Below are 16,099 nucleotides of genomic sequence, written 5' to 3'. Positions count from 1 at the left end.
CTGCCTGCCAGTAGATTGGTTTTGGCAACTTTTCCAACCTAATATTTGATTATTTGAAAGTTTCACTGCAGCTATTTTGAACCTATATTTCTTTGTACACATAAGGTCCCTTGAAGGATGTCTCTGAGGAAAGGGCTGAGGAACAGGGTCATGGCGGGGCCTCACTCCAGTTCTCCTCCAGCCCCTTGATTTGCATCTAGATTACATTTTAAGCTTCTGCCTAATAACTTGTTTGGAAATAGGGTTCCATTGCTAAGAAATATTTACAATTCATCAGCTCATTTGTTAAAAATATTAAACTTTCACTCTATTATTGACATTTAAAAGTTATTAAATATTCAATTTATTCAATAAATTATTCATTAAGCTATATTAAACCCACTGCTTATTATAGCTCTGTTCTTGATATTTAAAAACTGAGTAAAATTGGAAAATAAAGAAAAGACTGGTGATATTAGTAATAAAGATACAATTCTCGCCTCTTTGTGCACTTGAGGTAAGGTAGATAGATGTAAGGTCTTCTGGGTACAGCAAATCAAATTTTTAGCTGCAGTAAATACCCACTGCATTTTAATCCAGTCAACTGTATAGTAATAGTGAAGACAAGAACAGTGTTAAAGTGCTTTATAAAATCTTGGAATTATCTTTAAAGGTTTAGAAATGAATTAAAATTTGGGATTTTAAAATATTTATTTTGGGACTTCTCTGGTGGTGCAGTGGTTAAGAATCTGCCTGCTTATGCAGGGGACACGGGTTCGAGCCCTGGTCCAGGAAGATCGCACATGCTGCGGAGTAACTAAGCCCGTGTGCCACAACTACTGAGCCTGCACTCTAGAGCCCGCGAGCCACAACTACTGAGCCCGCATGCCACAACTACTGAAGCCCGCATGCCTAGAGCCCATGCTTCGCAACAAGAGAAGCCACCATAATGAGAAGTCTACGCACCACAACATAGAATAGCCCCCCCCTCACTGCAACTAGAGAAAGCCCGCGTGTAGCAACGAAGACCCAACGTGGCCATAAATAAATAAATTAATTAATTAATTAAATAAAATATTTATTTGTTCTCTGGGAATGGAAACCCTCCAATAACCTTTTTTTTTTTTAATTGAAGCATAGTTGATTTACAATGTTGTGCTAATTTCTGCTGTATACCAAAGTGACTCAGTTATACACATATATACATTCTTTTTTTATACTCTTTTCCATTATGGTTTATCCCGGGAGACTGGATATAGTTCCCTGTGCTATACAGTAGGACCTTGTTGTTTATCCATTCTAAATGTAATAGTTTGCATCTACTAACCCCAAACCCCCAGTCCCTCCCTCTCCTTCCTCTCCCGCCTTGGCAATCACAAGTCTGTTCTCTATGTCAGTGAGTCTGTTTCTGTTTTGTAGATAGGTTCATTTGTGCCATATTTTAGATTCCACATATAAGTGATATCATATGGTATTTGTCTTTCTCTTTCCAACTTACTTCACTTAGTATGATCATCTCTAGTTGCATCCATGTTGCTGCAAATGGCATTACTTCGTTCTTTTTTATGGCTGAGTAGTACTCCATTGTATATATGTACCACATCTTCCTTATCCATTCATCTGTCAATGGGCATTTAGATTGTTTCCATGTCTTGGCTATTGTGAATAGTGCTGTTATGAACAGAGGGGTGCATGTATCTTTTTGAATTATAGCTTTGTCCAGGTATATGCCCAGGAGAGGGATTGCTGGATCATATGGTAGTTCTATTTTTAGTTTTCTGAGGAACCTCTATACGGTTTTCCATAGTGACTGCACAATTTACATTCCCACCAACAGTGTAGGAGGGAAACCCTCCAATAATCTTTAGGTCTAGTTTTATAATTCAACTCATTCAGCTTTCATTAAAAAAATAGAGACTATCTGTAAAGTGTACACCTTCCTAATAAGTTAAACTACACAAAAAACGAAACTTTAAAATACACCACCTTCCAAAATTATCATCAGCTGTTCCATAGAAATATATAGTAATTTTACCGATTTGATGCCAGTGAGTTTGATGGCTTCCATGTATATATTACTAACAATTCAAGATATTCTCACTTCATTTGCATTTTATTAATATTTCAGCTACCGGTTTACTTTAGACACAGCTTGATGCTAATTTGCATGCACTTTCAATAGTTCAACACGAACTTCAACACATGCCAATGTAAACCTGTAGTAAGTAAGCTGTATAATCATATAGTATATGTAATTTACTACATTTATTTTTCTCTATATTCTCCAGCACTTACTGCCGAAAGAAAAGATCTGCATATGCCCAAATACATTATTGATGAAATTATTAGCTACCAGTAGGGTCGTATCTGGCTTTACATGTTTTTCATCACTTTCTCGGTTAAATATTACCTTTTCATTTGTTTAAAGGAAGAAATCAGATCATTTGGATAGGCAACAAGGCTGAAAACCTCTCACTTCCAATATTTCTATGTAATAATTAAAGAAGAGTGTTTAGGTACAGAGCCTCCAAATATAAGAAAAGATGACCCACAGAGTGCTTCATTCTTTAGAAACCTCGTTGATAAGGGAGGGGGCACATCTTTTGTACACTTTGTAAAGAGATTTAAACACTAAGAGGCCCTCCTTCCCTCAGACCATGGGGCTAGAACCAAAGGGAGCTTGGAACTTCCCAACTTCATAGCAAACGATAATCTTGTATTGGAACAAAAGGCAAGGCTGACTCAGAATGTTATTAGGGTTGTGCGTGTAAGCAAATGACACAATATAGCTTGTGGTATTAAAAAAAGAATAGAAGAAGACAAGGCCTAGGAAAAGGCTGTTTATGTTTCCACACAGAGACAAGGCATGCAGAATGAGAAAACAAAACCTCCTTAATTAGCAAATTATAGTATAGGGGCTGATAAACCTCTGTATTTTGTAGCTGAGCATCCCACTTGTTGCTCCTCCCCTCTCATCATCTACATAAGTGGGAACACTTGTAATATTTATATCTAAAACAAATGACAGAAGGAGGAAAGGTTTCTAAATAGACTGAATGTAAAAGGCTGAGTCAGAGTCCCATTTCTATGAAAATAGAATGCCTCTGATATTTTGTCAACATTCTTGCTAATGCCACAACAAACAGGATGAAACAGGCACATAAAGCAGAGGACCCCTGGGCACCCAGACTCGTCTAACCAGAGGCTGCTGGTTTGTATCGTTATTCAGGTGCTTTTTCTTTTTTAACATGTATCTGTTTTTGGAGTATTTCTCTGTTCACATCAAGATGGGCAGGGGGGAGAAAAAAGACATGAAATTTCCCTGCCTGTACTCTAAAATGTCACCTCACAGCATGTCCCAATACCACACCAAGAAATGGCTTAGACAGGCTCTATGCCAACTGGCACGGACCTGAAGATTATTTGGCTTCCTGGAAGGTCATCTTTTTCCCACACAGCAAACCTTACAATTTACCTTGCAATGGTCTCAATGTTAGTACTGTATTCATTTTGTGATATAGAACAGGGGTCAGCAAACTTTTTCTGTAAAGGGTTGGATGTCAAATTTTAAGCTCTGTGGGCCTTCTGGTCTCTTTTGCAACTACTCAAGTCTGCCTTTATAGGAAGAAAGCAGCCATAGACAATACATAAGCAAATGGGTATGGCTCTGTTCCAATAAAACTTCATTTACAAATGGATGGACAATATATTAAGGAATGAGTGTGGTTGTATTCCAGTAAAACTTTATTTACAAACATAGGTAGCAGGCACATTTTAGCCCAAGGGCCATTGTTTGCTGACCCCTGTAACAGAATATGGAAACTCAGGACTCATTAAAATTTCTCCCATTACATAGTTAGTAGGGTAATGTATAGAACATAGTTAAGTCTCATTTTCATAAATATATTTAATTTTAGTCAAAATATGCCCATGAAATTCATTCATTACTCTAGTCATTAAAAAGAAAGTATTCTTTCCAACTACGTTCCAGGCATTGTGCAAAAGTAGATCTGCTATCTGCTATCAAAATAATACATAAAATAATAAATAAGAACTAGTGAACAAGACAGGCACAGTCTCTATCTCACAGCATATAGGGTCTGGGAGAATATATTATGCAAATATTTACCGAAGTCTACTATGTGTCATGCACTCTTCTAGGGGTAAGGTGTACTGCATGGAACAAGATGGACAAGGACCTCTTGTTGTGTTTACATTCTTAGTAGAGGTAGACAGAATAAATTATATGACAAACAATAAACAATAAAAGGTCACAGTGGTAAATGCCATGAAGAAATAATACATATATTAAGATAGAAAATCACGTAGCAGAGTGGGGGAAAGTGGTAGGTAATGGTGCTCAGTGAAGACTTTCTGAGAAGATTTCTGAGCAAAGAACTGAATGAAGAGAAAAAGTCATTCATGCCAAGATCTGGGGCAAGAATTTTCCTAGCTAGGCAAACAGAATGTGAAGTCCCTGAGACAGCAAAGAGCTGGTCTGCTGGAGATATAACAAGAAGGCTAAAGTCATTTAAGTGTCTGGAATGAGGGAAAGGTGGTAAATGAGGAATCCAGAGAGGAGTGTGGGGGCAGATCATATAGGACCTCGCGGTAAAGAATCTGGAACATTTTCTCATGTAATGGAAAAATGTAGGGGGATTTTTAAGGAAAACAATGGTACATTCTCATTCATTTTAAATTACATTGAACCAATAATTACATATGAATGAGTGCTACTAAAAGAAAGCTCAATGTGAAAGCTCACAGTCAGGAGTCAGAAAGGCTGCAATCACCCATAGAAAAGAATCTATTTGCCATGCTCCTAAAACCTGACATCCACCAATGGAGACAGTTTGCGGGAAGGCTTGCTCCTTCCTGCAGAGAAATCCAAAAGGCTGTTATAGCTCCAAATGCCCAACTTCTGGGGCCCAGAAAGTCTTTATGCCTTCTTGGATCTTTCAATTCTACAACATAACGAGCAAATAATAAAACCTAACTATTCATTGAAAAGTTAATACAGAGGCATTAACTAAAGAGCTCTACTTAGCTTGAAAATCAGGGGTTACTCTCAAATGAAGTTGGTGGAGAAATTTCTACAACTGAGTTTAAAAAAGACAATTATTCCTATTAACCTTTCTTGGCAATTGTCATTTTTTTCTATATGCATAAATCATATATGCATATTTTCTTCAAATTTAGTGACAAATTTTTAAAAACATACTGATCAATTGTCTGCTCATTTTACACATTCTAGAAATCCCCTCACATGTGCAAATAAAACATAGAGTATCCTCTCTGGCTTAGTTTTGCACAGTCACCAGCCACGAAAACAATGCGCAGATGAGAAGTCAGTTCTAGTTACTTAGATTCACATGTTCACATATTATTATTACAAATATATGTAAATATACGCCACTCCTGTATGCAGTAACTGTTTGCCTACGGGTCTGGAAGTATAAAATTCTTTTTCATCCCACAGGATGACCCTCAAGTAACTTAGAAGCAAACTTTAGCATCTGAAAGCAGTTGCAAGGTCCCTTAACTTGCTTTATTTTATACATGGCACCGCACACTTGAACATGTGATGTTTTTTATTTTTATATTATGATGATAACAGAGATATTATTCAGACACTTAATAAACATCTTTGGGGATATAAAGATGGATAAAGAGACTTTTGCTACACTCTAGGGACTCATAGTCTAAGTAGGCAAACAGCCCTCAAAACAAATAATGAAAATGACAACAGCCACACAACATGGAAATGCAGTGCTAACATGATACATGCAATGTGATAACACTGGAGAACTCAGCCTTTGAGGATAAGTGGAGTGTGGGTACATTTCATGGAGAAACTGGCAACAAACATGACTCTTAAAGAATAATTAAGAAGACAAATGAATTCATAGAAGTTTTTAAGATCCTAGACCATTGGCTAAATACAATTTGGATAATTAATACCACATATTCTAGACTCAGTATCTTTTTAATTAATATTAGGACAAAAATAATTGCATGATGTAGTTGAAGGGGAGCAGAATTTGTCATGCCAAATTATGACTTTTTGGCATAAGGATTATTTCAGGCTGATATTTTTAAGAAACAGCAGACAAAGGAAAAGCTCTAAAAACCAAGTAGAAATTAGCCTCCTATAAGAGAAATTTACATTTACAAGGAAGATCTCCATTTGTAAGGGTGTCTCACTCTCTGTACCACGAAGAGGAAGATGACTAAACCTCTAGCAACTCTATCAATGGAGAAGGCATGGACTTAAATCTTCATAACAACCATACTCTTGTTTACTATGTTTTACCTGAAAACCTGGCTCTCCCCACCCAACATCTTCTTTTGTCTTTAGCTGGAGACGGTATTTAAGGTGGAAGCTTGGGTCACTTGGGGGAGTTACTCAATTTTCCTGGGTATCTCCCATGTATACAGGAGGTATACATGTTATTAAACTTCTGTTTGTTTTTCTCTTGTTAACATGTTTTTTATTATAGAAAAGTCTCAGCCATGAACCTAGAAGGGTAGGGAGAAAATTATTTTTCCTCCTCCACATAGTCCTTGCTTAAAAGACAACTTAAAATCTACTTAGGGAAGGAAGGTATATATCCAAAATGTTAATAGTACATAATAAAATGTAGATTGCAACACACAGACAAGGCATCCATTTATTCAATCAACAAACATTTATTATCTATCCGCTATGGATGATATACTACTCTAAGCCCTGGGGAAATGACACTGGACAAACACACAAGATCTGGTCTCATGGAAGTCACCTTCTATGAGTAGATATTAATATGAGTTAATATGTGTAATGCAAGGGCTTTTAAAAAGATTATCATCATCATTAATATATTTCAGGTAACTAAATGCATGCCAAATACTAATTGTCTGAAGAAAAGAATACAATATTCAAGTAGAGGATGCTGTTAGTCAAAAAATGCTGTCAATAGAAAAATTTAGCCAAGCACTTCATTAAAAGTATTTCATTTATTAAAATATTCTGGATCGTAATTCATAACTACATTTCTTACTAACAATCAATTTGTCAATTTTAGCTAGTGTGAAATGCTTATAGTAGATAGATTCTTGTTCTCTGTTACAAAGCATGTTTTTTTAACTCAATGTATTTATACTTTCAACCAAAAAAAGAAAAGACACCATTTGGCAAAGGCAAAACAGACTTTCTAAGCATCCCCCCAAATTCTAAAACATTATATATTTTAAATCTGAATATTTTAAATACACATATTTGTGAACTTTGGGTATATGAGAGAAAGAAAACAATAGTTCAAGAAGCACAGGATGTGGAGTAGACATTAAACAACAGACATTTCTGTGTCACAGAAAGGTAGAAAGGAATCACAAGAAAGTGGCGAAGACACAAAGGCCTTTGTGCTTATTGTCACTATCCCAAGATCTGGTCACTCTCTGGTAATGGGTATGGTTTGCTAATAATTCTGAAAAGAGCTATATGGTGGAAGAGAGTCAAACCTAGACACATAGCCCAGGTGTTTCACCCAATAAAAATGTGATTTTTTGAACAATTATGCATATTGCTTTTCCCTATCTGAAAAGTAAGGAAAATGCTATAAACCTATCTCACATTGGTGTTAATCGACAAGTTATCATGGAAACCTGATCTCCGAGAATTAAATCCATCACATCAAGAGACCAGTGCCATAACAGTTCCAGTACTTACGGTGACCAACACATCCTATGCCCTGCTGACTACCTTGCTTATCATCTTATTCAGTTGCAAGACCAGAAAAGTTGAGGAATGAGATTGGAGAGTATAAGTCTCATAAAGTGACTTATAGTGACAGCCTGTGTTTTCTGAAGAATATTTAAAAGAATCCAGTTTACCAAACATCAAGGAAGGTAACAGATTAATATAAATTATCATCGAGCTGCTTCTAGCATTGATAATACACATTCTGCATCAAAAAATTTTCTGATAGTGATGATATGAGCTGCATAATAATATGCTTTGATTAATTATTTTGTTGAATAAATGGATGAATTACTTACACTTACACTGATAGCCTCAGTTTCTGCAGTGCATTGCTTCTTATCCTAACACAACTACTGGGAATCAAAACAGAAGTAGTACAAATTATAGTATTAAGCATACCAAATGGTTATAATAACAAAGATTTCCATTTGAATTATCAAAATAAGTACCTTACATGAAATTTAGAACTTGAAGTATGGAAAACCTCTAATTAAGGGAAATTTATGAAGGCCTTTATCAAGTTCTTTGCTGAATGCATTTATTTGGTTTCTTGATCCTCCAACCAATCGCATTAACAATGACAAAAGACATGCAAATTTAAACGGACAATAGTCAGGCCAAACTGCTCTGACTCATACCAACAGGGACATTTTCAGCATATATTCGGCTTGATTCATGCTAGCAAGGGTCAATATAACCAAAGAACATTTTCATAGTTATGCCTGGCTATAATCTGAAAACTATCTCATAATCATTGACCAAAAACAATGCAAACAAAAATCAAATTTATTTCAAACATTAACATGTGAAGCCTGGGCATTATTTAAACCCAGCAAAATCATGTATTTACCCTGCTACTGCTTAATAACTGCACAGCAACAAAAAAAATATGCATTACTATGTTTAAATCACCATTTTGATTGTATATTTTAAGCAAACAAAATATTACATTTTTGGTAGAATAGCTCATTGAAGACAATTTGGAACTAAATTTCCCTCTCCACCTCCCTCAATGAATCCGGACTAATTTATGATTAAATTCTCGTTAAAAACTATATGGGCGGTATACTGAGAATAGTAATAAGCTATTCAACCAAATTCACTTGTTCACGACGGAAATAAGTTTTGTGAAAGGAAAAAAAAAATATCCTATTATAAACTGCTGCTGTAATTAGTGCCTGAAATTTAAGCTATGTTATCAAAAGACTGCAGAATTCTCCTTGCTTTCTATTATTTTGCCTATCTATGTATTTTTTCACCTGTAATCTACAATAGAAAGATTAACTAAAATTCCAGGTTTGGAAACTCTAAAACTACTAAGTTTTAGTTAATCTGTCGAATAAAATAACAGTGATCTTAGTTCAGTCCCTAGTGGACAAACAGTAAAATAACTATTACTCGGCATGATTCAGCAGGAGGTGATCTAAGTGAGCGTGACCACACAGGAACAAAATAGAGTAACTGTCCTTTCCCTATCTTTTATCTTCTTAAAGGGTTTGTTCTGTTAACAGACTAACTTAAAGAAGACTAGACTCCTTGTGTTCCTACCCATACACACCAAGTGAATTTTTAGCAAAGATCCCTGGGGGAGAAGCTTTCCACAAATGGGACAATGACATTGCCACCCTTCCAGTGATATATTTGAATACACTTGTTATCTGCTGCTTACCTGTTACACAATTAAACAGAGGGTAAAGAGGGAATGAACTGCAGAAAGTATGTTATTTCTTTATAGGCATATTTTCAACAAAAACTTTTAAATGATTTATAGAGAAATAACTAAATAAAATATTTAATTTGATTTTTATAAATTGGGATTAAATGCATACTCAACATTAACATTTCTGGATACTTAGACTCCCATATTGCACTGTGAATAACTACAATGTCCTGAGGAAAGAGGTACTTCAGGAACATAGCAAAGCCTACATGTTGTGTTCAGCCCAAATCTGCAGGTGCATATCTTCGGGAACAGCCACCACTGGCTCAATTTCTCCTTTCATAGTGGGTAAACAACCTCTTCCTGATGAGTTCACATTAAAATAAATCTTCCTGATTTTTTCTCAAGGACAGAAGAAATATATGACAGAAATCAGTCCTTTACTATACTACTACTTGCTGAAATTGTTACCTTTATATACTTATTCAAGTTCTCCAATCAAATATAATATTTTGTATTTACTCTCATTTCATATTAACTTTACTAGAGGTTGAAAAATAAGTATCTGGTGATGATTTTCTGTCCTAGCTGCAGAAAATTTCTTGGTGTAAAATCGATTTGATCCTAAACTAGTATTGTCATTATTACTTTATTTTTTCACTAACTTACTCAAGACATACATGCCTTTTTTTTTTAAGTTGGATTTTGATAGTCAGAAAACTCAAGCTAAATTTTAAATAAGGGAAAACCAGAAATGTCATAAAATGTGCCAGTATTAGGCACACAAACGGGGTGCCACCATACCTTAAGAGGCTTGCACAAGCCTAAAAAACGTCTGCTCACCCGTGAAGTCACAGGGAGAGAGCCTTCTTGCATTTGCAAACACTGCCCCCCTGGAGCAAAAGGTAAACACACACATGCTCCCCTAAGGAACTCTAAGTTAGCTGCAGTGCAAGAACAGAAAAGGCTCCGTGCATTTAGAAACTGAAAGCAATCACTTACTTTTTGCAGCCACTGAGTATAATTTTCCATCACATGCTCCAGATGTTGAAGTTTCTGGGAAGAGAAATCCTGTTCCACGTGTGGAGCATCTCTCTGCAGAGCGTTTGTGTTGTACTGGTCTGTCGTACTCTCACGACAGTTCCCGTCGTGTTCTGGAAGAATGAAAGTGTAGGCACACTGCCCATGTTGAATCCGATTATATCTTCTCCCACCGTTTTCTGGACTTCGGCGCTGGTTGCTGCACCCTATGTGAGTCAGAATAGCAGCGAGGAAAGCAAAGGAAAGGAAAACTGTCATTGTACTGCCAGCACTCTCTTTCCGTGCCTCTCGCAAAACTTGCTCCTTTCTTCTGACCTTTAAACTAGTTCTTTATTTCAGGTAAAACTGCTTGTTTGTTTGACTTTTTCCCCTCTCAAAGAAAGCTTTTGTAGAAGAATCACAGAAAACTAGCCATTTGTTAGCTTTGTTCTAAAATGTTATTTTTTTAATTTCACTGTAAAGATAGTTTCCTTAGTTAAAACTTGAGATATTTATTGCATAGTAGCTGAGATTTATGGTTTCCTCTCAGTGTAACCGTTCAGCGTGTAGCCTGCCTGAATCAGCTGCGTGTACATATTCTAGACCCTTTCCTCTACCCTATCTGCTGCAGATCTGCTATTTTCTCCCAGACCTCAGTGAGTTTTATTAAGGTTGCACATCCAAGCCAAGCTGGAAGCAGGCAGCCTTTCACAAGATGACTTGACAAGAATGCATGAGTGTGCCCCTATGCTAAGAATTGCTGATGGCTTGGAGCGGCTGGATCGTCTTACAAATTGGCTAGATGCGCATGACCTCGATCATGTATGGCCCTCCCGCCCCTTCTGCAGACAACTGCCTTGAGCCTTTAGGATATTCACCGCAAATCAATAGAGCAGTCCACCTTAATACACTTTTGGTGTGCATGCTGACCTCCTAAAATCTAGTAAACTAACAGTATGTTTTTAAAGTTCTACTTAATTGGGGAACCTGAAGAAGAAAACTGACATAGTGTCTAGTAAAATTACTTTTTATAGTGAATGATAAATTTGTATAATTATTAATTTTTTAAAAACTTTATTCTTTACTCTGGGGAAAAAGATATTAAAACCATTTTTAGAGATGGTATTCTTTCATTGTATTCACTTAGACTTTTAGGAAATTATCAGGAAGGGTCAAATTAGCAAAACATTTCATAACATCACTCAAATACAGCATAGGCATATTAAGTAGAATAATTTAAGTACTTTCTGAGATATAAATTTTAAATAAAACTGGTCCCCCAATTAGAATGCAGCCCTATGTGTTCTGTGTACATAAACTGAGCAACTTCCTTACAAAAACAGCCTGGTTACAGTTTAAGACAGTGGCCTGAGAATTATTAATTCCCGTGGTACATCGTAATCATATATTTCACAAGGCTCTCTTTGGTGTTGCTATGGCTATCTTTAATGCTGGTATGGAAGTTCTACGTAAATTCTCCTGTGGCTGTATAGAAAAACTATCTGAGAACAAACATATCAGGTGTGCTAATGAGGCAGCAAAGGGCTGTATGGGAGAAATCGCTGTGCTTCTGTTAAGTAAAGAAATAAAAATTATCAGAAGGTGATTTCTTAAATGTAGCGTGTAAACATTTGAACAAACATTTGAACATAAAGAACAGGTGATAATTATAGAATTAATTTTACAACACTGAAATCTTTACTAAGTGCGTGTGGAAAACATGAATTATAAGCAGGGGCTTTCACCAAGAACTGGGAAGGATTTTGGGGAATGGAGTTTCCCAACTGCAGTCATGGTGTGAAAACGAAGTGACAGATGTTGACTCTCATGTCCTGGAATGGAGGGGCAGGGCAGTGGATGAAGGGCAGTAGGGGTTAGAGACTGGCGTGTGGAGAGAAGTTAGAGGAGAGGGCAAAACAAATTCCAGAAAAAATGTGATTTACTTGGGGGAAAACATTGTGCCAAGACTTATCAGTCCTTTCCACACCAAATAACAAATTTCTAAACTGACAGATATGGAAGCAAGTTATACCAAACATAGCGATAGTCTTTGAACTGCCTTTGCAGCCTCTTCCTGATGTTGCATGTCTCCTTGTTGGCTATGTCACTCACATGCAATAATAAGAATGACACTTATTAAAAGCTTACTATTTTCCAGGCCTATGCTAAACACTCCTTACACACAATCTCATTTAATTATCCCAACAAACCTAAGACATGGATATTACCTTTGACCCTATTTTTATCAATAGGAAAACTGAATCAAAGAAAGGCTAATCCGTCACAAGTCACATAGCTAGCAAGTGATGGTGCCAGTATGTGAACTCTGGCCAACTGATTCCAACTCTATTTTTCTAACCCAACACCAGCCAAAAGGCTTCCAAAAGGGCTCCAGCTGCACTGATTCACAGTCTTAAAGCAGGTTAAGTGATTGTACCTAGAAGAAAAAGAACTGATTAAAAGCCATTTTATACAACCGAAGTGATTTAATCCTTTTTTGTACCCAAAAAACAAACATACAAAGTGACAGGTAACCCACATGAAATTGATTTTTTAAGGGCCCACAAGGACAAAGTGCACTGGCAGAGCACAGATTATCTGAGAACATTTTCCAACATTGTTTGCTTCAAAAATTATCCCTGGAAAGAAGAGAGTCCAAAACCAACACCTGTAAGTGCTTCATGAAGAACTAAATACAGCCAAAAATCGGCAGAAGACACACGAGGCAGTAGTGAGATCTCTATTAAAGTGCTCCTGTGTTTTGTAACAGCCAAGATTGTTAAATAATCTGTTCCTCCGTGTGTGTGTGTGTGTGTGTGTGTGTGTGTGTGTGTGTGTGTCTATCTGTCTGGGTGTATCTACATATGCTTATGCTTGTTCGTTTAAACTTTCCCAATCTGAACAAATGAAAAGAAGGAATGCATAACTTCCTGAGGGGAAAGTAGACAACTGAGAGAGGTAAAAATAAAAATTAAAAAAAGAAAGGAGGGGACAGAGAAACAGTAAGAGAAAGAGAGACTGATTTATTTTCCAGAAAAATAACGAAACAAAAAAACATAACACTGGAAGTACTGATGTCAATCCAAAAAAAAATCTCAAGATCAATTTTAAGCAACTGGAAAACACAGGAACATGCAAAATGGACTTATGTGTTTTGGGACTTCAGCTGAGGAGATACTGGGTGCATTAGAAGATCCTAATGACATACTTTAAAGACCATACGCTTTCAGGGACTAAACCTAACCAGTAGCAATACTGTTGGTTGTTGTTGCTGATTATTCAGAAATGATGCAATTTAGAGGACTTTAGAATTTAAGAAGTAACATGAAAAACAAGCCATATTTTTTTTACTTCCTCTACCATACCTCAAAAAAAGTTTAAAAATGTTCTAAAGAATTAATAATTTTATTCAATTGAATACTAAGGTAGCTTAATCTTGAAAGTCTTGTATCTTTGTATTTTATTTGCATTATCAGAGCTCTGGAATAAGGAGATATATGCTTTAAGATTCTGATCTCATATCTACAATAGTCCCAGGAAATGTTAGGCTCATCCAGAAATTTCCAGTGGGATAGGGAACACCACTTATATGGGAAACTGATGGCCCTAAATCTGTCCTAAGAACAAGTCTTTACTACTTCTTTTGTGAAGCTTTCTTAATTTCTCCAGGCATAATAATTGGCTTTTCTCTGATGCATTTCAATAACCTTCTCTTCTTATCTCCATAATGGCACTTCTCACACTGCTTTCTAATTATTTCTTTTTTGGTCTGTATCCCCTCTAACTGTGAGCTCATAAAGTCATCTACTCATTTTCATCATTGATCTCCAGTGCTTACTATGCCCTTTAGTTGAAGGAATGAAAGAATTAAAGAAATGAGTGAATGAGCTAATTAATTACTTAGTATCTAACTACTACATGACTGGCCACATCTGTTGCATTGACTGGATGAGTCTGCCTAGAGTCAGGATGAAGCCAAAGTTATTCTAAAGAATGAGTTAGACACAAGAATGTGGTACAATAATAATGCATAACATTTTTTAACCCTTAAAAAATTAATTTCCTCATTTAATATTTACAGCACCCTCATAATTATGCATTTTATTCCCATTTTGCAGATAAGAAAATTATAGTGTATAGAGGTTAACTGCCCAAGATCATGATCTTTTTGTGGCAGAACAGGAATTTGATCCTCAGTCCATCTAACTCTGGAGCCTATATTCACATCCCTCTGAACTATAATGCCTCCAACAATACCTGAGTACTAGAAAACAGAGAGAAAACATTTCTTAATTTAGGAGACAGGAACAACATGGCTTCTATAGTTAAGACTGGTCTCCTCCTCTTCCCAACCACAGCCTTCATGGATTCATGTTATGATCTTCCAAAACAGAGCTAATGTTAAGCTAGGATGCACAATATAGTTGTCCTATCTGCTAACGAACATCCAATCTGATTGCTCAGGTTATATTTTGGGTCCGTTCTGAATGATCAGTTCTGTGCCATATCACCTGTTATATATCATGATTATCATGTGCTAAAATAAAATTATATAATATAAGACTTTATTTCTCAAAAACACCATCAGATACTCCTCTAGTATTCATATGACCCCTGTGATGGCAAGGGGTGGGAAAGGTAGAAAGGAGTGGGAAAGCATTCCCCCTCCTTGCATACTAAACGCAATGTCATTCAGCACATATCCTATGAATATATTCTTAGAATATATTCTATTTCCTAGGGGTACCATATTCTATGGCTCTGCCCTAGCACTTTTAGGGCTCAAGAATATCAGTAGGGCTATGGTACTGGCAGCTATGTCTAAAAGGAGGGCACTAGGCTGAAAACCCCGGAGGGAGAGCCAAGATCCCTTCAAGTGACTGTGTAGGCATAAAAAGTATCCACAACAGATGAAAAAACCACAGGGGGCTAAAACAGAAAAACAAAAAGATATCACCTGGTGATTGACAGGACTTTGTAGGGACATGTGAAATATCAGTTGGGAACTCTCAAACCATTTGGGAAGACTTTGCAAAGAGGTGAAAACACTGCAGTGGGTGTGGGTGAGGAAGACACTGCAGTGGGTGGAGATATATAGGTAGGTGAGGAAATAAAAATTATTATATAAATATTCCCCTGCCTTCTAATGAGAGAAATTCCTGGTAATTAGTGGGTGTGCTGCTTGTCAGTTTTTAATTGCAGCTATGCAAGTTGGAAAGAGATGAGACAGAATTAATTTGTCTACCTAAGAAAGGAGAGAAGGGGCAAGAAGAGATCTGGAAATGGAGGACTGGAGCCAAAGAGGTTGAGAGAAGAGTCGAAAGAGAGAGGAAGCTTGTGGCTGTGTGGCTATGAGAAACTGGGAGAGATATATCAAGTACAGAGATCTGGAGCGCAACGGTGTTTCCGTGAGGTAAAAATCTCTCATCATTTTCAGTAAAATATATGCTTTTGGGCAAGTGACTTCTTTAGGGCGAGTGAGAAGAAACATTGGTCCTTGCTCCATATATAGAAATAACTAACATCTGGTTTACTTAGACTGTTAATGTTGACCCAAAGTCATTTATTTCATGTTGGTCTTTCACACTAGCTTAGAGCCTCCTTAGGGTTGTATCTGTCTTTTTGATCACTCTATACCCTTTTCCTGGCACATAGGAGGCAACTGATAAATATTTGTGATCCAGCTGACTGTCTGACTG

The 16,099-nt window shown here is 36.7% G+C and overlaps 1 protein-coding gene across 3 annotated transcripts in view; it reads right to left on the bottom strand.

The window, feature by feature from the left end:
* ANGPT1 (angiopoietin 1) overlaps nt 1-11,091 on the bottom strand; it is a 262,121-nt gene extending 251,030 nt beyond the window's left edge. The window contains exon 1 of one of the 3 annotated variants that reach the window (XM_059901881.1): nt 10,383-11,091. In XM_059901881.1, the coding sequence (XP_059757864.1) occupies nt 10,383-10,679 (297 nt within the window). In that variant the 5' untranslated portion in view covers nt 10,680-11,091. Of the gene's footprint in view, nt 1-8,016; nt 8,056-10,382 lie in introns of those variants that run through there. The other 2 variants (XM_059901880.1, XM_059901883.1) reach the window with 2 other exon arrangements.
* Nucleotides 11,092-16,099: the final 5,008 nt, after the last annotated feature.

This window comes from Balaenoptera ricei, chromosome 17 (assembly GCF_028023285.1).
Source record: "Balaenoptera ricei isolate mBalRic1 chromosome 17, mBalRic1.hap2, whole genome shotgun sequence".
NCBI lineage: Eukaryota > Metazoa > Chordata > Mammalia > Artiodactyla > Balaenopteridae > Balaenoptera > Balaenoptera ricei.
This window is presented reverse-complemented; position numbering and strand designations above follow the sequence as displayed.